The following is a 23,103-nucleotide window of genomic DNA, read 5'->3' as shown; positions in this document are numbered from 1 at the left end:
AAAAGTATATCTGATTCCATACCTTAAAATGATGCTTTCTCAGTAAAGTTGTTACTTTATTTAGCTTTACAAACAAAATATAGCAATATGTAAGGAAATATATACTTTGAGGTATATATCGGTTCTTTTGAATATATAGGTAGATTACAAGTTCACCTTGTTTCTTGGGCAACCAGAGGCTAACTATGAGATTATAGCTGATGGATAACTTAACTACATTTCCTGTAAGAATGTCTTATGAAAGGGGAGGAAAAATGGAGGTCTTCAAAGCCTTCCGAACCCCAAGGAATTCCTTATTTTTCATGTTCCATTTGCTCCATTGGAGACTCTGCCCTTCTTGTAGTCATTCTATGGAAGTATGTTCACCAACTAGGAAGAGGCATATCCATGGTAAGTAAACTTGAAGGAATTTGGGAAAGAATGGAATCCCTTGACTGATGTGGCTTGGTCACGGCCAAGAATAGCAAATGGGAGGAATCCAGGACAGTAGCTTGGGAAGACCCTTGGATAAAACACCAAACTATGTTCTCCAACTCTAGTTGCTGCCATACAGCCTTATAGATTCTATGGTGATGGAAAGGTCTCAATGTCTGATGTTAAGGCATTAAATTTTGTTACATTGTCTACTGATAAAACTGTGGATTTTCAGGATTCAATAATTGGATGTAAAGTCCAGAAAGATAGGGACTGGTTAACATATATGTGCACAGAGTACCAGGTCTAAGATATTGGAATAGAACAATTAGAAAATATTGGTAAATGGTCAGATAAGATGACCCGAAGAGGCTTTTCAAAAGGCAACTGAACTTTCTCATTTTTTTTTCCTTTGAAAATCCTTCGCTTCTCATCTGAGAAGCTTCTTCAGTTCCATCAGTTGCTAAAATGACCATTTGAAAACGTTATGGTGTATCAAATTCCTAAAATCCACTGTAAATGATCTGAGTGTGCAAACTCTCATCGCTTATTGGGATGAAGTAAAATGCATTGTTTCTTTAGATAACACAATATACATAATTAATATTGTTTCTGCCCTCCCAAATTATATGATTTCCTTCTTCCGTATATAGCACTTTCAATCCATAAACCCAGTAAATCCATTTTCAGCAATAACAACAACAACAAAAAAGTCCATAAAGAGTTCCTGGGTTTCTTTATAAAAGTACTTATTGTTCCTTCCCTATTCAAACAAGCCATTTAAGCCATTTCTGCAAATTCTACCTTCTTCATTATCCGCTCTTCCGTTATGGGTATTTTGCATGTGTGAAAATGGCTATCTTGCTAATGTTGGCATGTAAGAAAAGAAAATCCAAGGCTAAAATTTCTGAGCATTTTGCTAAAAAGTTCCTATATGAATCCAGCATGGAAAATAGCTATAAAACAACTAATTGATGAAACACAGCAGGACAGAAATTAGGAGCCAGGAAATAAGATTTTAGATGTTTCTATTTATGAAAATAGTATCTGAGAAAATTTTAGTAGAACCCCTACATTCCTCATTCCACATACTATGAGATTTTACTGTGAGATACAACTCAAACATAACATCTCTTTGTCAAATTGCAGTCCTGCCTAGATTGTACCCCTTCGAACTACAAACTGTTTCTCGGGAACAAATAATCCGCACCCGAGATAGATCATACGCAGTGTATTAAATTCGTTTTTTTTAAAAAAAAACACTCAAACTCTTTCAAAGCCTTGTTTTCACATAAAATTGTATATACCTTCTCCATGCTGGAAAAGTAATGAAATTCCTAACAGCAAAATCATTCCTGTCATAGAAAACGCTGCTGACAGCATTAAAGGAGAAGAAACAGGGAGAAATCAATAGAGTAGTGACAGATATCATGAAGAAGTCACAAAGTTCAAGACATGGGTAAGGGGCCAATATTTCAAACAGATGAGCATGTGAAAATAGACTAGCAGCATTGCACAATATTGATGAAAAAGATTTTCTGCATCCTGTTTCAAGAGAGCCAACTGGTATTTTGGGAAGGTGGAGCGGGAAGGGGAAAGGGGATAGCTTGGTTTTCCTTAGATGTCTTTCTTGACACAACAAGGGCATGGAGAAAGTCCTGTAATGAATGGATCTTAACTCATATTCTGAGGCTTGTTTAGATGAGCTGCAATCTTAGCAACCAATACAATAGCAGCCTTAACCAAGTGCTTCCCATATGAGTTGAATTGCAGCTCCTGTAATTGGCTTATGTTGAGTGAGGGATTACAAAAGATGGTTTAAGATAACATTGGAGTGGGGGGCCATAGAGCAGTGGAATAACCTTGTTATTGTTGCTGCAATTTAAATTTAAATTTAAAAATGCATTGTAAGTTTTCATTACTAATTCTCTCTAATTTCATCCATTTAACAATTGCATTGAAATTGGTTGCTTATTCCTAGCACATGTGCCTATATGTGGTAAAGTGGATTAAGATGCTGGACTAGGAGAAAGAAGACCAAGTTCTAGTCCTCCCTTAGGCATAGAACCTGACTGGGTGACTTTGAGCCGGTCATTCTCTTCTGGCCCTAGACTGGAAAGTTGGAAAAAAAATATGAAAGTGAAACTGATCCATAACCTTCAACGAAGAACCTTCATCCCGCAGTCGTGTGTGTGTGTGTGTGTGTGTGTGTGTGTGAGAGAGAGAGAGAGAGAGAGAGAGACAGAATGATCCAAAGTCACCCTGCTGGCTGTGTGCTTAAGGCAGGATAAAACTCAGGACCAGAACTGATGTCTGAACCATTTCACCAAACTGGCTCCCAATTTTTGTGATGGGAACACAAAAGACTGGTGCTATGCAGCTGCAGGGAAATCTGGGCATTCTCTGTGATATGCAGTTTCCCAATGCACTGTCTATCATGTCTTGAGGTTTATGCATTCACTCATTAACCAAAGAACATAATAGAGTAACCATCCGAGAATAATTCCATTTCTATTCTCCAATTTTTAAACTTGACAATGCTGATATTCAATGGAAGGTCATCAACTGATAACAGATCAAGTGCACAACGGTAAACCAGTTATCAGAAATACACAGATCACTATAATATATTTGATTGTATCTAACTTTTGCCTTCCTACTTGACTCCCCCAGCTTCTATACCCATAATAATTGATATGAATCTATGTTACACACAAATTACTTTAGACAAAACTCTCTATTAAACAAAGAAAGAAAAATATTAAATATCCAATTATATTGACCATATTAAAAACTTGATTTTAAAAAGTAGAACTTCCTTTAAGAGTGGACAACTTTTTTTCTTCTTCAAGCTGACCTTCTGATCCATTTTTACCACATGATGTTTTTAAAATAATCTGGCTGTTAACATATAATTTTTCTCTGTAGCTCCCTGGCAGTATTTTATATATCTGCTGAGTTGGGCTTTTTTTTCCCCCATTCACATTTCTGTGCTGAAATCAAAAAGATCTGTATTTAAAGTGAAAAATGAAAACATCACATTCCAAAACATTCACTCTTTTGCCCTGTCATTACACTCTCCTCTAGAATAAATTTGTCCTTTCTTCTGTCATTTTTCCTTTCCAATTCATATTATCATCAATTTATTTCTTGACACAGTCATTTCTGACTTCTACTTGTTCCCTAATCCTTTCATAGAAGCCCACAGAAGTACTGATTCTAATCCTAACTGACTGATTCCATACCTTTTCATCTCATATGAAATCATGCCAATATTGTCAGCCTTATGACACTGTCCTCTATAACAACAACTCTCTCTGTAAATATATCTATAGCTCAGGTGTAGCCAAAAAGGGAGCTCTGTCAGCCTTACTTACAATTCACAATGTGCACAAATCACATCAGCACAGAAGAGAGAACAGGGCATCAAATGAGATCCGCTATGATCAACGTCAAGTCGAAAGTAATGAGTTAAAATGTTAAAGAAGTTATTACAACAAACCAGCATGAAATTGAATCATTTTTCTTCATTAGACTGGGTTGCTATTATCCACTTTTAACATGTTTGTATTAAGTAGACTTTAAACATGTAAGCTCGCTAGGCTTCAGTGCCTGAAGCCTCTTGGGGTTGCGAGTGTGTGTGTTCATACAAACTAGGGCAGCCATTACGACTTCAGTGCTTGAGCCACAAATGCAGTTTTCATAAAGATTTCTAAATGAACATTGTGTCAGCGTTCAATTACACAGGCTAGAAAGAAGAATACACCAAAGTGATGTATTCTCTCACTCTTTGCCTCTTCTTACAGAAGAGATCATGGTCTGTACTGAGGAAGCAAAGCACAGAAAGGGGGGAAGCTAAAAAAACCTATATGGTTTCAATAATACTGTATTTTTAAGCTACATCCATTACCTTGTATACGAATAATAGATCTGATTATATCCAACAAAGTTACAGCAGAAGTCCTACAAGAGGCAGTGTCAACTGAGCCCCGCTTTACTGGAATCTAAAGGATATGAGCCTCTAAGTTATGACACATGGCAGATGTCAGTCAGGTCATTTAAGAAGCCACAGGAAGGCGCTCATATACCATTATGATAAGGTACTGCAGTCCCTCAATATTGCCCCCCCCCAAAAAAAAAATCTTCTTAGGCCAAGTTTACAGGCATCAGTACAATGATTTATGTCATCTTCAGATTTTCTTATAGTTAATGTGCTCATCAGATGACATTTCAAATAGTGTGAAAAGCAAACCCATCTCAAAACTCTGATTGCTTGGTTTGATCCATCCTTCAGCTTACTATAGGTTTTATGCAGGCTGGGAAATAAACTGTGTTGTTAGAATCTATCATAAAGCTGAAAAATTGATTGGAACATAGAAAGATCTATTAAAGTACCCCGAAGCTACAGAACAAAGCTACAGAACAGGAATGGAAAAACAGAATTCCTCGTAATGGAAGAGGTCACAAATTACTATTACAGCAAGGATGATCAAAAAATAAAAGATATACTACTGTGTTTCTCCACCAATAGGAAGGCCCAGCATGATTTCTAGGCATGAGGTGAAATTAAGCCCCGCCCCCAAAATTTAGACCTATTTAAACCAGGCATTTCCCCGCCATTTCTCACATCGTTCATTAGAACTACACAAGGTGAAGAGAACTGGGAGGGAAGGGCAGGGGGGATGGGGAGAAAACTTGCCTTTAGGGGTGCCCTGCAGGTAGCCTAGGCTAGAATACCCCGATAGCCGATAGAAGCTCCCCGAAGGCAGAGTCCCCAGCCGCTTCAGGGCATGGCATGGCTTCCCGTGTCCCCTCGCCTTTAGGCAGTCTCTTTCGGGCGATGGAAGCTCCCCAAGTGCAGTCAACAGCCACTTCAATTGGTCGGTAGAAGTGGCCTCAGGGTGAACGCACACACACACTCCCCTCGCTGAGAGGCCACTTCTATCAGCAGACGAAAGCTCCCTTGAAGGCAGAGTCCCCAGCCGCTTCAGGGTGAGGCACGGCTGCCCATGTCCACTCACCTTTAGGCAGTCTCTTTCGGGCGATGGAAGCTCCCCAAGTGCAGACTGCCTAAAGGTGAGGGGACATGGGCAGCCTTGCCACGCCCTGAAGCGGCTGGGGACTCTGCCTTCAAGGGAGCTTTTGTCTGCTGATAGAAGCGGCCTTGCGGTGAGGGGAGTGTGTGTGTGCGCTCGCCCCGAGGCCACTTCTACCAGCCGATCAAAGTGGCTGGTGACTGCACTTGGGGAGCTTCCATCGCCCGAAAGAGACTGCCTAATGGCAAGGGGACACAGGCAGCCATGCCACGCCCTGAAGTGGCTGGGGACTCTGCCTTCGGGGAGCTTTCATCGGCCGATAGAAGCGGCCTTGCGGCAAGGTATGTGCGTATGGGCCACTCTAGGTGAGGGAAGAAATTAAGTCACCCCCGAAAAGACAGCCTAGCAGTTTTTTTCGGGGGTCAAAAAAAAATAAGGCCCAGCCTTATTTTGTGAGAAACATGGTACTATAACATTTACACTAAAATTTATCTTGTTAAAGAAAGACATTGAATTAAAAACCAAATGAAATTAAATTCTTTAATCAATAATCATTGTTAACAAACATTGCAAACAACCTCTAAAATATTTGTCCTGATTTGTTTTTCTTTTATATTATTCTTAATACTTGATATCTAACATTGATTAAATCTTGCATGCTTTGTCACAATATGGTAAAAGAAAAATGAGCAGGAATTTTAGTCTACCTCCACCCCACCCCACTATTTCTATTATTCTCTCTCTCTCTCTCTCTCTCTCTCTCTCTTTTGTAATTTATTCCTGATTTGCCAATTTGTTCAATTTCTGATCTCAAAACCATCTAGAAACTCACTGATGGTCTTTCCAAGTGAACAAAAAACAGGTTCAAAAAGCTGCATCCAGTCCATGCCTTATTCAAGTCATTGCTGGTCCTTTATCCTACTCTACCTAAAAGAACACAAGCTTGAATAAAGGCAAAATGGTTCCTCTTCTCATTGTACAAGTAGTCTTTATGACCACAATTGAGCTCCACATTTCTGTTGCTAAACGAGACCGATTTCTGTTAAACGTGTTTTGCTCCATTTTACAACCTTTTTGCCACAGTTGTTAAGCCAATTACTGCAGTTGTTAAGTTAGTAACATGGTTGTTAAGTGAATCTGGCTTCCCCATTGACTTTATTTGTCAGAAGGTTGCAAAAGGTGATCACATGACCCCGGGACACTGCAACCGTCATGAGTCAGTTGTATAGCATTGGAATTTTGGGGGAGATGATGCAACGGTTTTGTAAACGTTAAACACAGTCATAAGTCATTTTTTTCAGTGCCATTGTAACTTTGAATAATCTCTAAGCAATCTGTTGTAAGTCAAGGACTTACCTGTAGTCAAAATCATGAGTGATCCTAGATTCTGAAACTGAGCCAATTGGAAACTGATTCTTGAATTGCCCTAAGCAATAAGATTTCTTTACCAACTGAATATATTTGTCTACTCTGTTTGTATATCTCCAGCCCTCCAACAAGATTCTGGTGGCAAGTAATTCTTTATAGTGTGTATTTTTGTAAAATTAAGCAATACCCATTTCCCCAATGGTTCATTCCCAATCACTTATTTTACCCCAGGAGGCATTTCGCCATAAGAACAGATCCAGCTCCTCCCACTTGGTCCTATAGGACTCCATGCTGTCAGGGACCAGGAGTTCATTGACATCATTTTGTGACGCCATTTTAATTCTGTTCCCTAATCCTAACCATTTTCCATGAAGGAAGTTATAAGAAATCCTCACTTGTCCTCCTTCAAAGAGAAAATACATGTTTGCCTCATTCAAAGTGCTTGTCCAAAAGGCAACTGAACTTTGTTTTATTTTCTTGAAACCAGAAAGAAGAGGTTTCTTGGATGAGAAGTTAAGCCTCTACAGGGAAAAACAAGCAAACAAGAAAGTCCAGTTGCTTTTTGGAAAAGCATCTTTGGGACAACCATGACCTGGATGACTGAGAATCTCCATATACACGTTTTGCCTGACACCAGCATGCTGATAGCTTCTGCACTTTGTCCATAAGGTGCCTTCCCCAAATCTCTCAATAATAAAATAGCAAACTTTACTAGCAAGCATTCAATTCAGAAAAAACTTACGTCTTAACCAATCTCTAACTGCAGCTGAAAACTGAGAAGTTTTCCTAAGATCTTATAATATTGAAGTTTGAACCCATCAGTTCCAACGGTATTTCAAACATGAGAGAATCATATTACATTTGTATCACTCGTAATGAGTACCACTGCTTTCCCAAATCAATGTAAATAATAATTTATCATATTATACATAATTTGCAATAATAAATTTCCTTATTTCTGATGACCCAGGGATTGTCTTCTAATATTTGCCCAAAACAATCTGATTAAATCCAATTTCTAATATTCCACATTAGCTCCCTTGCTTGAACAGTGATGAACTCATGCGTTTTATAAATGATGCTTCTTTTATTTCCTTGCATTAGTCTTCTTCACTTTAACAACAACATTAGGTCCTATTTTACATGTAACTGGGGACATTTTGGCTGGCAAGTAAGACAAGGAGAATCTATTCTTTTTTTCTTTTTTCTTTGCATAAAGTTTTTTGTTATATAACATATAAAATTTTTATTTATGGTTAAACAGCTTGTTGTCTGGGTACAAATAGTTTTATGAAATAATAAAGTGTTTACAACAATATTCATTTTATTGATATTCATTATATCATAATTATTATAATAATAATATTTTCTACCCTCAAGGTTGGCAAAGATGTTTAAGGATATGCCTGCTAAATGTTGGAAATGCCATCAGATACTACCATATGCGGTAGACATGGACAAAAGCAAAAAAAAATATTGGACAAAAATACATACATGGTTGGAAAAAATAGTAAAGCAACATACTGATTTAAAACCAGAAATATTGTTGTTGGGCATGTATAACAAGGGGAATACATATTTGATTTTACATGTAGTGACTGCAACCAGAATTATAATTGTACAACAGTGGAAAAGTGAAGAAATCCCTCCAGATGAAAATGTGATTTTTAAAAAAAAAAATATTAGAATGTGCAGAAATTGATAGATTGATAGATTTCCTTGCAATTAAGGAAAAGGGAGAAATTGAATATTTTTTGACTTGGGTCTTATTTTATCAATGGTTACCTGACAAAAATAGAAGTTAGAAACATGGAAATATAAGAAAAGGAACAATGAAAAAAAGGGGGCTTGTTAAAAGGGATATGACAAGGAGAATCTATTCAGTGGCTTACAGAATGGATCAAAATAGATCAGTTATGGATTACTATAAGTAATCATGGCTTCAGTGAACTGATGTTTGTAAATACAAAGCATACATCTTGTATGCTTTTTTAGGGGTGTTCAACTTTTTTTTCTTTTATAATTTTGTGTATTAATTTTTTTGTTCTTGTTTTAATTAATTTTAAAAGCTCTTCAAAATACTGCACAGAACAAACTGCTATATTAATAACTGGTTTGTATTTCACATACTACCCTAACTTTCAGAAATACTGCATTTCAGGACAAAAGACTATGAAATCGGTGGTTTTTGGAGAAAGTTTTAAACATTTCTTGTTATATTATCTTGTGTCCAGAAATCGATCATTTTCAATACAACTGGGGAATGTGCGATAGAGGTAGTAAATCCTACAGACATAGCCAAAAAAACAACAACCCATATTTCTGGAACAGGAAATAGAGGCAAGGAAACATATGAAGGATATCCGGCTAGAGAAGCTGATTCATTTAGATAAGATACGTTGTTGAATGTGTTTCAATTATTGCATCCAGTTAAACACTATTGGAGGTTTTGATACCTATACTAGGATCCAAAGTGAGTCAGTTTAATCTACACCTCAGGAAGCTATTACTGTATTTCACTGCGTTGCATATGTAGCAAAACACTTCTTGGCGATCAGTAAGGAGTAACGAGCAAGTAACAAACAAGGAAATAAGTACTTGCATCTGTGAGAACCAATCCCAAGAGGTATCCTTCATGCTTTTTGTAAGTAGCTGTAGTCCATTTTATGTCAAGCTATTGGCTTTGAGCTGAGTGCTGAAAAAATATTAGAAAACAGCTTCTGATTTGAGCTGTGAGCAACACCAGACTCTTAGTTACAGCACAGTAAATGGCAATTTTGTACTGTAAAAAGCAGTGTGACACAGAATGCTAAAACCCATCAATTCCTCCCAAAGGATTTATTTAAGGGCAAGAAATGTGATGGGTAGATGTTAGGTGGCTCAATTACTTAGGGACTCAATTACTTAAAACAAAGAAACTGAATTTTAAAAAATGACAAAAATTCAAAATTATTTCTCTGCTAGAGGTCACACATAACAACCTTGCCATCCATAAATCCGAAAGTCTCTAAGGCACAATATCTCTCTGCTGGAGAAGTGACAATTAATTGGTATTTTACTTACCTCATTCACATAGATTATGCAGAAGAATTCTAATCACCATGTGCTACACACATGTAAGGTCAAGTTGGGCCAGCTTTTGACAGTGGCATAAAATGGATGTTGCTTATCCTCCTTATTAAAGGGAGGGTGAGGGTGAGTTACTTAGGGACTGCCAATGGTCCGTAAGGAGATTTTTTTCTAGAACCATTTGGATTCTGTCTTGCTGCAAAATTACATGTCCTAAAATCTCCCCTATGTGTCTGGAGAGAACATATAAAAAACAAAATGGGTGGGGGGACAGTTTAAAGAGGAAAGAAAAGATCCTGAGGAAAGGCTATTCATTTGTAAATTATAAGTTATGCTGCTCTCTTCTACTGAAACAGCATCATCTTTACTGAAACCCAAAAAGATCAAAGGAGGCATATATTCAGCTAGCAGTATGATGAAACATGCAGAAGAAATACATTTCCCCCCCATAATTTCTTCTACATTAACTTAAAAATTGGGACAAGAATCCAGAAAACTAGCCAGAAAACACTAAGGGGATGCACCGCCTTGGATTTTATTTGGAAGAGGTGCTTAGAACATGCAATTAGAAGTGATCTGTCCCTTCATGGAACATGACATGGTTGCTTTAATGAGCTGCAGATAGATTCAGCATTCACACTTCCAAACATTTTAATGCATTATTTCAAATTATTTCCAAATCACAGTGGAGCCTTAATACAGCCTGCAGGCATAACATGAATAAAGCCAATAGCTTGGGGGAGTTAAATGTAATATGGGAATGGATTCAACTTCCCATAGGCTACATTTCTTTTATACCCCTGCCAGTTATGGCTAAATTTATTACACGGGGCTTTACACTATTTTGTATCCTGTGTACCAAAAGCCAAAGGCGAAACAATTATATACAGCAGGAACAGAGATCGCTTTTTCAAACTCCTTTCATCTCTGAATAACCATGGCATGGAGAGTGAGCCACAGAAAATCTTGGCAAATGCCATCCGAGATGTTTGTTGTGATGTCGGAATATGAATATCTGAATTATGGTTTGTTGAAAGAAAGCAATTATGTACACAGTTGTAAGTCCGTTCCTATCTCTCACATTTACATTAAACAACAAGAATTACTTGAAAGTGAATTCAAGTAAAAACAAAGAGACTTCAGGTTAAAATTTAAGCATGAAAGGGTTGTCAATTAATCAGTTCTGATCTATGTAATTTGATGATTAAACATTACATATATTGTTAGACATTGCTATTTAGCTAGAGAAGGCACTCCAGAATGTTTCAAAGGAAATTATTATTATATCCAGCCCTATGATTCTATGTTCTATTATTATCAGAAGCATCATTATTAAAATTTCATGCACAAATATAACTATAGGCACAAGAACATAAAATTTAAAATGTATTGCAATAGCACTTAGACTTATATACTGCTTCACAGTATTTTACAGCCCTCTCTAAGCAATTTACAGAGTCAACAACCTGAGTCCTCATTTTACTGGCCTTGAAAGGATAGACAGCTGAGTCCAGTGGTGGGATTCAAATTTTTTTACTATCACTTCTTTGGGCATGGCTTGGTGGGCGTGGCAGGGGAAGGATACTGCAAAATCTCCAGTCAGAGGTGGTATTAGACAGTTCTCTGAACTATTAAAAATTTCCACTACCGGTTCTCCAGAACTGGTCAGAACCTGCTGAATACCCCCTCTGGCTGAGTCAACCTTGAGCCAATCAGAATCAAACTCCTGGCAGTGGGCAGTGAGTTAGCCTGCAATACTGCATTCTAACCACTGCACCACCACCACTCTTCTCTTATAAAAGCCTAACTTAGGTGATGGTTGCCCAGAAGTGTAGTGTCGTGCCCCTGTCAGAGTCTGACTCCAAGGAGGAAGATAAACGGTTGACAAGGAGTGGGAGTGTGGTTCCATTGGCTGTGGAGGAAACTGGGGAAGGGCAAAGTCCGGCTGGGCAGAGCAGGAGAGAGAGAGAACAAGGGAGAGGGCGTTCAGAGGAAGACCCAGGCCCACCCCTCTCTTCATCCTAGGGCATGCAGGGAGGAATGGAGAAGAGAGCAACTTGGGTTGTGTGCCTTAAGGGGGAGGAAAGGGCCCTGATTCTCTTCATTGGCCACACCTGGGAAGAGAGTTTAAAAGAGATGCATGCTGAGTGCAGAGTCTACTGGGAACAAATGTGGCTTTATCCTGTGTTGACTTTGGTTATCTGTGTTCCTGACATCCTCCTAACGTGTTGAATTATTGCCATGCCTTCACATCTGGAATTTCTTCTTCTGCCCTGCCAGACTAATTACCTCAGTTTGCCTTGATTGGACTTATAGTTACAATTTTTGTTGACCACGTTTTGGATTTGATTCTATGCAGCCAAAGGCTGGGAGAGTTTTTCTCCAGCCAGAAGGTAACCAGGACATTGGGGGCAAAGTTGGAGCTAATAAAGTTGGTTATCTGACTGTGTTGCCTTGGTGCTGCACCCCGGGTCATCACATGTACAACATGGATTGCATTCTGTTGCGCAGTCGTAAGGTCCTCAAGAGTACATTGGACAGGGCACATGGGGGCACATTATTTGGCTCCTGAATTTTGGATTAGGTTATGGCTTTAATGGTAAGAGAACAAACTTACCTAACAATCCAGGGTTAGGAAATCTCCAGGAATCATTGTATGTTGAATATTGTGGGTGACTGTACGGACTTCCAGAAAACTCACTCCCTGAAATAAAGAGAAAGGAAAAGTCTCAATAAGGAACAAGTAAAATAGCAGAGATTGTTAAAAAGCCATCTGAATTCTAACAGATGACTTAATTCAGTGAATGAAAAGAAAGACGGTTCTTGGTTGTGATACGCTGTCTACTATTACAATCTGGATGCTGCTGGTTTTATGCTGCAATGGCCCTTAGATTCTTTATTCATGTTATTGTATCTTTATTCTTGCTACTGTTCTTTGCATTTAAAATCATTTTATTGTTGTCATACTCCTAATAGTATTGAAATTGAAAATAAGGATTAAATAATAAGTTATTGTTATTATAGTTGGCCACACAGTCAGCCAGATGGTCAGACTTGATTTGGTATTTTTATCCACCTATCAAATCTTTCCCAAAGACCTGGGAGAGATGGATGTTTCTTGATAGGATTAAGAAGATCATTGCAGAATGTAAACTTTTTCCAAGGAAAGCTGCCTTTCCAATTGACTGATAGTGATTTTGGCAATGCCAATGGTGTTCAAGTAGGTCCAGAAGTTTTGGGATTATATCAAGGGACCTGATACTATCTTTTCTTTCTTTTCTTTTTTTGTCACAGTCTTTCTATTGATATTTATACATTGGGTTTTTCACTGTTTTCTGAGAAACAAACAAGCTAAGTATCAATGTTTCTCTCTACAGAGCTGTTTAGGTGGTGATTTTGAATCAAATTCAACCATGTTTAGTTTCAGTTGTGCTGCATTGATTCTAATTTTCCTGAATTCTTTTTTCATTATCCACATACTTTTGGGGAGGAGGGTACTTTTATCAACCAATTTAAAGAAAATATATTTAAAAAATTCCAAATAGAGATATAAAAAATAAAAGAATAAAATAAATTTGAAAAAAGTAGGGATTTAGGAAATCATAGAGGTCTCTAATATATAACAGAATAACAGTTGGAAGGGACCTTGGAGGACTTCTAGTCCAACCCCCTGCTTAAGCAGGAAACTCTATACCATTTCATACAAATGGTTGTCCAATCTCTTCTTAAAGACCTCCAGTGTCTTTAAGACCCACAACTATTATTGATTAGCTTTAAAAAAATCAATAAATTATTTATTGTATCACTTTAAAGGACTAAGAATCATTATTTAAGTATGACTGAATATCAAGAATTATGGTCATTACAGCATAAATCATCAAATAAAATTATCAGTTCTAATAAATTCAATAATTCAGTCTATATTACAAAAAATATTACTATCTGATCCAGAAAAGTTAAACAGCAATTCTATGCAAAGTGAACCCAAACTGTAGATGTGATATTAAGTCTATGTCTAAATGATGGTTTCCAGTTTGAGTTTATTTAATATGATTTATAAGCTGCCCAATTGATAAATGATTCTGGGCAGCTTACAATTTAAAAAAAACAATGAACTTTGAGGGGAACCTTTTAAAAAGAAAACATATAATACCCTTGTGGTACTTGCCATATACAGGTTAATTCAGTATACTTTGAAGGGGTGTATGAGTGAGTAAAGTGAGTTGAATAAGAATGTTGCAGACTGAAATGTGAATTCACTTTTTAAATGTCTTCATCCCAGCATCAATCATTTTCCAGAATAATTGAGCTTTATCATATTGGCACCAAATAGGAAAAAGTGATTCAACTTACTCATTACACTTCCAGTTTTTTGAAAAATAAATGGTCCATTTTAACAAGCAAGACTGGAGCCATATATTAATATCTTATACCAATTTGCTCTGAGTATAATATTCCAGGTGAATTTAATGTTCTTCCATTAAAATTCCCATTATTATATCTCTATTACTGCATCCAAATGTTATATTTATTTAATCATGCAGTCTTTGACTTGTTAAGATTCTTAGTGATACTTCATTAGTAGTTTATAAATAAGGCCCATCAAATGTTCTGAATTGCAATCAGGTCTTTCAATATTCCCACTTGTTCCTGAAATTATCTTAATAGTATGCTACATATTTGAAGATACTGGAAGAAATTAACTAGACTGGACCATTATGAATTTTAGAGTTTCAGAAGATTTTATTAATCATTAAATCATGCAATCTGAGTAGTTAACTTTCCACTGAGCAAATTAATTTCTAGCTTCATTTTCATAAAAATAAACCTCCTTCTATCAGACTACTTTTCTCCTTGTTAGAGAAGGCTCTAAAAATATTCTAACCCTGCTTAGATAACATATCTGTATGAAAATAAAAAGAAGACTTGCACAAACTTAAAATGCTTAAGTCTATTAAGCATCTGTGATGCTTAAATCTATTAGAGAATCTACATTATGAGGGTCCTATTTTAAGATTACATGTTTATTTTAGTGTGGTATCACACAACTGGACTTCTGAGAGAAAAACACTCAAAACAGATGCCATATAGAGGCCTGGTTGCCATATTTTGTACTATTTCCTGTCTGCTTTTTGTGGTGTTTGACAGTGAATCAATGTTATTCCCCCACTGTGGAAACTAATGTAATGAAGTTCATGTAGGCTAGCTTTCAAATAAACATTTTCTGTCCCCTCCTGAAAATGTAATTGGTACAGACCCACCAGGAGACTGGATCATTTTGTGAAGAGAATGTGAGCTTTTTCACGTTTTATCTTGTAGCATGATTTCTACTGAACATGAAGAGTGTGTAGGCTCTTAATAAACTGACTGATTTTAACTACACCACAATATCTGCTACCCCTGGAGGTAGTAGTGAGAGGGAAACTAGAAATCAAGTGTTTAAATTAACCTGTCCTCTTTATGAGTTACTTCACACATAGAAAGCAACCATCATACTTCTTTATCTTTTTCACTGCTAAAACTGCACTGAGGAAAAATAGGCCTTTTAATCGATCCTTACTTTCTTTTAAATGGAAAATAATACCTGGATGAAAGATCTTGGAGTATAACTTCAAACAGAATCAGATTAAGCTTTTTATTTATTATTATTTTATGAGTGGTTTGCTTAGCACAAATATTCATCTGAATCTTCTTTGTTATAGGCGAGCCTGTCAATCCAACACAAACTCTGCTTTCAATTTTGTTTTAGTTTAAAAATAGATGCATTTAATAGTTTCAATGTCTATAATTACCAACAACGTATGATTAATATTATTTCAATTATTTGGCCTTTTTTAATAGTAGTTCCAATAACACCATACCGTACAGATGCTATACTACTGAAACATCATATGAAAATTCATGGAGGCAATAAGACCTATCTCCATCAATTTACTACATCCTTGGAGTATCTGTATTTGTAGACCAGGTCTTCTCAACCAGTATATACATTGTCCAGCCGTCATTGAAACACTAACATTAAATCAAAATTAATGTAAAAGAATGTCTGTAAACATCTAAATGCCCTTCTTGAAAGAAGTAGGATCTTGTTTATATCATGTTGTAAACCAGATTTTTTTCTAGTCATTAGCAGCTCATTAGATACTAAAGATTGAGAACCATAGATTAGACAATGATGCATACATCTATTTTGTTACTGTACTATCTCCATATGTGGTAATATAACATATTCATATTATTGAAAACATACATTCTGACGCAACCAAATTTAGTATCCAAAATCCATTGGATTCATGGCTTTAGTACAAATAACTTTGCTTGTTTCACATGGTCCATTAGTACAGGCATGCTATGGATCCCAATGATTAAAAATGATCACTTTCTAGTGGGACCCAGAAAGAAAAGACCCGTTTCTCTTACAACACCAGCCCCTAGAACATCATACTCTCAAGTTGCAACCTGCACCAAACCTGTCAACTTTTAGGAAAGCTATAAAGGCCTGGTTGTGTATCTCTAGGCATAGAGATCAGAAAGTTAGTAGTTTCAGCCATGAGATATTATGGGTTTTAACTGTTCTTTTGTGTATTGCCAATGGTGCCCATGTAAATATAGATGTTATTTATTTGGGATGGAGTTTATTCTTGTTCATTATTGCTGATTTGATTTTTGTTGTTTTTAATGTGTTGTTGGTCATCCAGGTATTGAATTCCCAATGTCAATTATTAATTGAATCCATAAATATTGGGAATTCTGTGCCATTTTCATCTATGTTCCATGGACCCAGGAGTAGGATCTTGGAACAACTGCTCCACAATCATATAGTCTAGAACAAGAAATTTTATAAACTTCACTTCCCTTGCTCAGATAAGTCTTCCTCCATGCTGTTGCAGCCCAGCTGTGCTGTTGCCCTGCCTCTATGTTGTGTTATTACCTTGCCTCTGTGGAGAAAGATGTTGTGTTTCCAAGAATAATCAGTACTCCTGCACAAGTATCAGTAGAAAGAGGCTGATTTTCTTCCCACTATCTCTTCCACCGAGAGAGAGAGAGAGAGAGAGAGAGAGAGAGAGAGAGAGAGATTTCCACGCCTCTCTGGGGGATGCTCTATTGCCTGACAGGCTGAGGCTTCCAATTCTCTGTTTTTTATGCCTCAGTGGTCAGGGTGTCAGGCTCCTGCAGTACTGACTAGCCAGGAGGTAGAGGAGTCACTGAATACCATCAGTTTGGTGACAGTAGCGCTTGCTTTCATCCCACATACTCTGCATATCCATCAGCCATGCAAAAGGGTGGGAGGAAAAAAAGGGGTGGAAAGAAATACCAGCAAGCCACAGAGCAGGTGGGAAGAGAGTAAACGGAGAGCCACCAGGCCTACCATTAACATCCCAGGCCTTGGACAGATAAATGGATCAGGAGTGCTGCGAAAGTAAGCGAGATGAATGAACACTGCATGAGTGCCTCGTGATTTCTACCAGCTACTTCTGCACCCATCAGATAGACTTCTTGACAGCCCTGTTTAATGATCAGTCCAGTCCAGAGCAATACTATGCATCAGATACCCAGGGGAATTGTGCACTCTTGTTTGAGAGAAGAAGGCGGGAGGGCAGATGATTAGGAAGATGAAATATTTCATAAAATGATAGTTCAATACATTGTTTTTTAATGATTACACAGCAAAGCCCTTAATTAAGACTGCTGCTTTTTACAAATGATTCCATCACCTAATTGCATTGCAGAAAAATGCTTCTTCAGTCAACAAGACACTAAGAAGCCGGACAACGATTTCAGTGGTTGATGCTGCATGTGATCTGGGAAAAGGAGAGGGGGGAACCCCACAACAAACTATGCCTTGAAATATTTATTCCAATCTAAGGAGGATTGGGTAGCACAGCTTTGTGTATACGTATTTAGCTAATAGCAGGGCTGGTTGGCCTGAATAGGTAGTATGTTGATACATACTTTTCTTTATTTCTTAGTTCCTGGAATTTTACAGCATTACAAATACAATTAGAATATGCATGTATGTGGGTCAACTTAAAAATAACCCACAGAACCTTGAAAGTTGGCTCCTTGGTTTGTTGCGTTTTGATTGGCATGGCCCAAAGCTTTGCATCATGTGTTTGATAAATGCCTTTGGAGCTGAATAATGAGAAGTCTGAACGTTTATGAACCTATAGGTAGAGCAAGACAAAAGCGGTTCTGACATTGAATGCTTTTTAATAGATATAATCTACTAAGTATGGAAATATCCAGGCCCACACACACACACACACACACACACACACACACATCCTGCTAATATGAGAAATCACTGCTATTTATACAGATGAAATTACATTCATGGCTGCTAATAATGGGTACGAGCATATCACTGAGGTAGAAGACGCCTCTACCATATACTGCAAAATAGATACTAAGCAAAGGCAAAGAGACATTTTAGAATACATGTATTAATGAACTAAAATTAATTTTTTTAAAAAAGCTTTTCAAAAAATGAAGACATAGAATTAAAATCAGGAACTGATGAGCAGTTCTCTATGAAAAGAAGCGTGTCAGTGAAAGTTGTGATTGCTGCATTCATTATCAGCTTCCATTGCCCAAAATTTTTGATTTTACTTAGATTGTACAATGCAATCATGACACAACCCAATTCTTTCAGTTTACAAAAGACTTGAGTTGTTACAGGAACTAAAAGTGAAAAAAAGGAATTCCCAATTATAAAGGAGGGAGAAAGAACTCAAAGAACAAAACTGAATCCAGAAGAAGCTAAGCTATGATCTTTTCTTCCATCACACTGGTCACATATCTATCCCCAGATTTAGAATTATTCACCACAATAAATAAATATTAACTGAACCAAATTTTACTTTCTTAGCCTCATTTATATATTTACAATATTTCTATGCTACCTCAAGTGAAGGATTGTACATTAGTCTTATTAGAGATGGATACCACCATAAGGAATGGCAAAAATCTATTTTTCCTTATCAATCCTTTCATGAATACATACATTATTTTAATTTGGGGAGGGGCATCATAAGTAGTCTAAAGTTAGGACTTCTGGCCAACATCTTACTCTGGTTGGATAGGTTAGTTTGTTCCAGCATCCTCTGAGGTTTCTTATTCACAAATTATTTAAATGTTACTTTTGGAATTCAAAACAGGTAATATTTATTTATTTGGATTTTCAGTTCCTTTTCATCATTTGGAATATTGCTCCACGCAGTTTTACCAATATCTTCCCATTACTGTGGCAATTTTTAGAAAGGATGTGATTTTTGCTCTTTGGGAGGAGAAGATAACTTAAAAATAGATTATTGATTGTATAAGCACCTGATTGGATTCATCTGAGAAAATATTCTCTCCATTCAAACTCATGAATGTGTTTAGGACTGATTTACTGAAGAGTAACAACATCCTTCAAACACAAGTAATATCTTTACTGTCTTTAACATCTTAGTCTTACTGGTCCAATTTGCACATGGAATTCCAGAAGAAGCCCTAATACATAAAGCATTGGTTCTGTTAAAGGGTTATCAGGAAGCTACTGAGAGGACTAAGCGTGTTCCAGATTTTCTTTTTTGACTGCTGATAAGTGGTGGCCATTAGAAATTTCTTGTCTTTGCCATGGACAGATGAGTTATTGCTAATACCGCAGTCCACTCAAACAGGGAGGAAATAACCTTGATTTTGTTCTTTCAAGATTATACTGATGAAGTCCAACAATTTAGGAAGATGTACATTGGCATAAGAATGATGACTCATGAGAAGTGTTTTATTAGTTGCTATACATCTTTGTTCTTAAAGCTTTGGATAGGGACCAGATATTCTTTCACTGTCCTAAAGATTTTTTTTTTAATCTTTACTCCATGTTGTGCTGCTGGGCCTACTTGAAGCTGCCCACCAACAATTTTATATTGTTTGGTCTAATTAGATATTTTCTGATTTTACTTAGTTCATCTTGTTGATAGAACAAAAATATTTTTGGATTGTATTTCTTTCAAAATACAATTTGTTTCCTCTTGTTCCCCTCCCATTTGGTTTCTGTTCTTATATCTGGCTTTGTTTAAAATACAGATAAGTCAATTAGCAAAATTAAAAAAAAACTTTCCCTCTTTCTACCCAAGTTGGCTCATTTAATAATAAATGAATAAAGAGAGTAAGGAGTATCAAAGAAGCTTAGTTTGACTGCCATCAGTCAACAAGAAGATTTTATTTTTGCTTTTATCACTCACCTTTGTTCCTATTTATGTTTTACTCTTCATTTACCTGAAGGTTAGTCTGGCATAGTAACATACTAGAAAGCAGGATGCTGTGTGATTAAGACCTGCCTTAGGCATGAAGTATACTGGGTGATCTTGGCCTAGCACTTTCTGTCAGCTCTAGATAGAAGGCAATGGCAAACCATTGAAATCTTGCCAGGAAAACTGCAAGGAATTGTCCAGGCAGTTATCAGGAGTCAAGACTGACTTGAAGATCCAAAAAAACAAAGTAAAAAAAAATACTTTTATATTAGTCTGGACTGGCTAGGTCTGGTTCCGTAGAGAGATGTTTTTTTCTACAAACCAGAGAGGGCATGCTGCCTGCATCCCACGGATGAGCCTTGGTTTGTTTGTGTGGTCTGGTTACTGGCATGCCACAGACCAGTGCCAATCCACCAACCAGGGTTTGGGGACCCCTGCCATAGATTGATAAGGAGCAGGAGATTATCTTCAGACTTTGTTTTTAACTATGGCTTTTATATGATTGCATGGATTCATTTGTAAACCATCCAAAGTCACACAGGTCAAATGAACAGTGCAGAAATACGATAAATAAATAAACTGGTTCTTTGTTCTACAGTTGAACTGTGATAAAGGCTAAGATAACTAGCAATACCCACTGAAATAAAAAGAGTATATAATGAAGCAGGGAAAGGCTGAATAATCTCCTGTTTGTCCACTAACCTGCTCTTTGGCCCCAGTTTATTAAAGAGGGATGTTTTTGCCTTAGTTCGTCCAGTGTCAAAATTCTGCAACCTGTTTCTACTTTTTTTAATTAAATTAAAAAAACTAATGCAGCCTAGAACATATGAGATTTGTCTTGATTTCTCAAAACTGTTGGGGGGAGAGTGGAATCCCTGATTTGTCATAGAAAAAATAGTAATAGCTAATCCATTAGATTAGTTTTCTAAAAAGAAACAATTACAATTTCAAGTAGTCCTCGGCTTACAACAGTTCATTTAGAGACTGATATTACAACTGAAAATGTGGCTTATGACTGTTTTTTCACACTTAGGACCATTTAAGCATCCCTATGGTCATGTGATCAAAATTCAGATGCTTGGCAACTGACCCATATTTATGACGGTTGCAGGGTCCCAGGTCATCTTTTGCTACCTTCTAACAAGCAGAGAGAATAGGGAAGCCAGATTCAATTAACAACTTAAAAACTGCAGTGATTCGCTGAACAATTGTGCAATGAAGGTTATAAAATGGGGCAAAACTCACTTAACAAATGTCTCACTTAGCAACAGAAATTTGGGGCTCAGCTGTGGTCTTAAGTCAAGGACTACCTATACTCACAAGCATTGATTAATATGAGTCAAGACTGTGATTATATCTGAAATAAAGCTATACATGTGAAATGTTCTTTCCCCAATGTTTGAAGCTTTAATGTACAATTTTGGTTTTTTTAGATGCTTTAAGAAATTAACATTTGTTCATCTTTAAAACATTATCTTAAAGTAAATTTATATAGTTGTTAAACTTTATAAAGAATTCATAACAAAGGTTCATAACTGAACAATTTGAAAAAAAAAACAACTTTTTTATATTCATTCTATAATGTCTTATTTTCTGAAGAAGATGGTTCATAAATTTCTTCCAATAACAATCATTAGTTTGAGTGTTAAGCTATGCTTCACTGTATGAAGAGTAGGGCTAAACAGTACATTTAGCAAACAAAGTGAACTGAAGCAATTTGCATTTTACATAATCGCATTTCAAAACAGCAGGTAAGCAAAAATCTGTTTCTAAAATTACTGTTTGCAAAAGGGCTGAAATGTAAACAAAGTATGTTTTTCAGGTCAAGAAGAACCTAATTTAATGCAATTAATAATATGAACTCCTGGAGTTTAAAATAGGTCCATTTATTTCATAGAAAATGCTAGGATAGTGAATATTTCTGAGCAATGGTCATTTTCTTTTGTAAAATAATATTTTCTTCTTATTTTGATTAATATTTTATATTTGAATGTGCTTATTTTACTCTATTGTTGTAAGGCACTCAGAGCTGGAGTCAGGAAGCATCCAAATTGAATTTTAAAAAATAAAATGCAGTAGTTAATAAGAATAACAAATACTAAATAAAGCAAAATTACAATGTTGAATATTATGAGTACTTTTTTGATGCAAGCTGTAGCTTGGAAATTGGAGGACAAACAGACAGTAACATCTGAACATCATACTATGGATTTCACCTTTGAACAAGCTTTGATTAGTTAGAACAAACTGAGTTCATTTTTTACTCATAATACCAAACAGACAACAAAAAGATATTTTCTGAATTGTTTTTCCTAGCAGAAGGAATCAAACCAAAGCATTTGAACACTTTGTTTCACATTATGCCAGAATTCCTCAGAATTTAAGCATGCAAATGTGGCCTATATAAGGCATGGGATCCTATCATCCATTCCACCAATTGTGTACTCGTTCTGAGTGTGTCAATTTTGTCATTATTATTATTCATTATTATTTGTTGTAACAAATGGAAAATATAAAAGATTGACTCATTAATTGTTTCCATAAAAGAAAAGATAGTAGAGAGTCACAAAACATTGTATAAATTTTTAACAACAGGGGATAGGCACTCAGTAAATGCTTAAACTTTCTCAGCTTATCTTCATTCAGCCACATCCTGAGCCCAACACAAAGGCTGTGATTAAATAAAAAATAAGAGTTTGGTCATAAGAATAACTTAGATTGTGCTGTACTGTGGAACTATTAGTCATTGAGCCCATCAATCCCATTTACTCCCCATGCAACATACTCAGAAATTGTAGATTTTTAGGAGCACTTTTCTTGTTCATCTGAAACATTAAGTTCCCAACTAGATATTGGAGGCAGAGCCTAATCTTGAATCAAACACAAGGCAAGTTAGAGAGATCTATCTTAATGGAAGTAGCTGAGAAAGCACTTAACTGCCCCATTTCACACTGACTTCAAGTTGTAGCAAGACAGTT

At 36.6% G+C, this 23,103-nt stretch overlaps 1 protein-coding gene across 1 annotated transcript in view; it reads right to left on the bottom strand.

The window, feature by feature from the left end:
* The window catches only part of PAX5 (paired box 5), a 234,036-nt gene that overhangs the window by 3,700 nt on the left and 207,233 nt on the right, over positions 1-23,103 (bottom strand). Inside the window, exon 9 of the mRNA XM_087926350.1 lies at positions 12,505-12,591. Coding sequence (XP_087782476.1) covers positions 12,505-12,591 — 87 coding nt within the window. The remainder of the gene's footprint in view (positions 1-12,504; positions 12,592-23,103) is intronic.

Source organism: Pseudonaja textilis, chromosome 2 (assembly GCF_049901715.1).
Source record: "Pseudonaja textilis isolate UNSWEBS1 chromosome 2, rPseTex1.2, whole genome shotgun sequence".
Classification (NCBI taxonomy): domain Eukaryota; kingdom Metazoa; phylum Chordata; class Lepidosauria; order Squamata; family Elapidae; genus Pseudonaja; species Pseudonaja textilis.
This window is presented reverse-complemented; position numbering and strand designations above follow the sequence as displayed.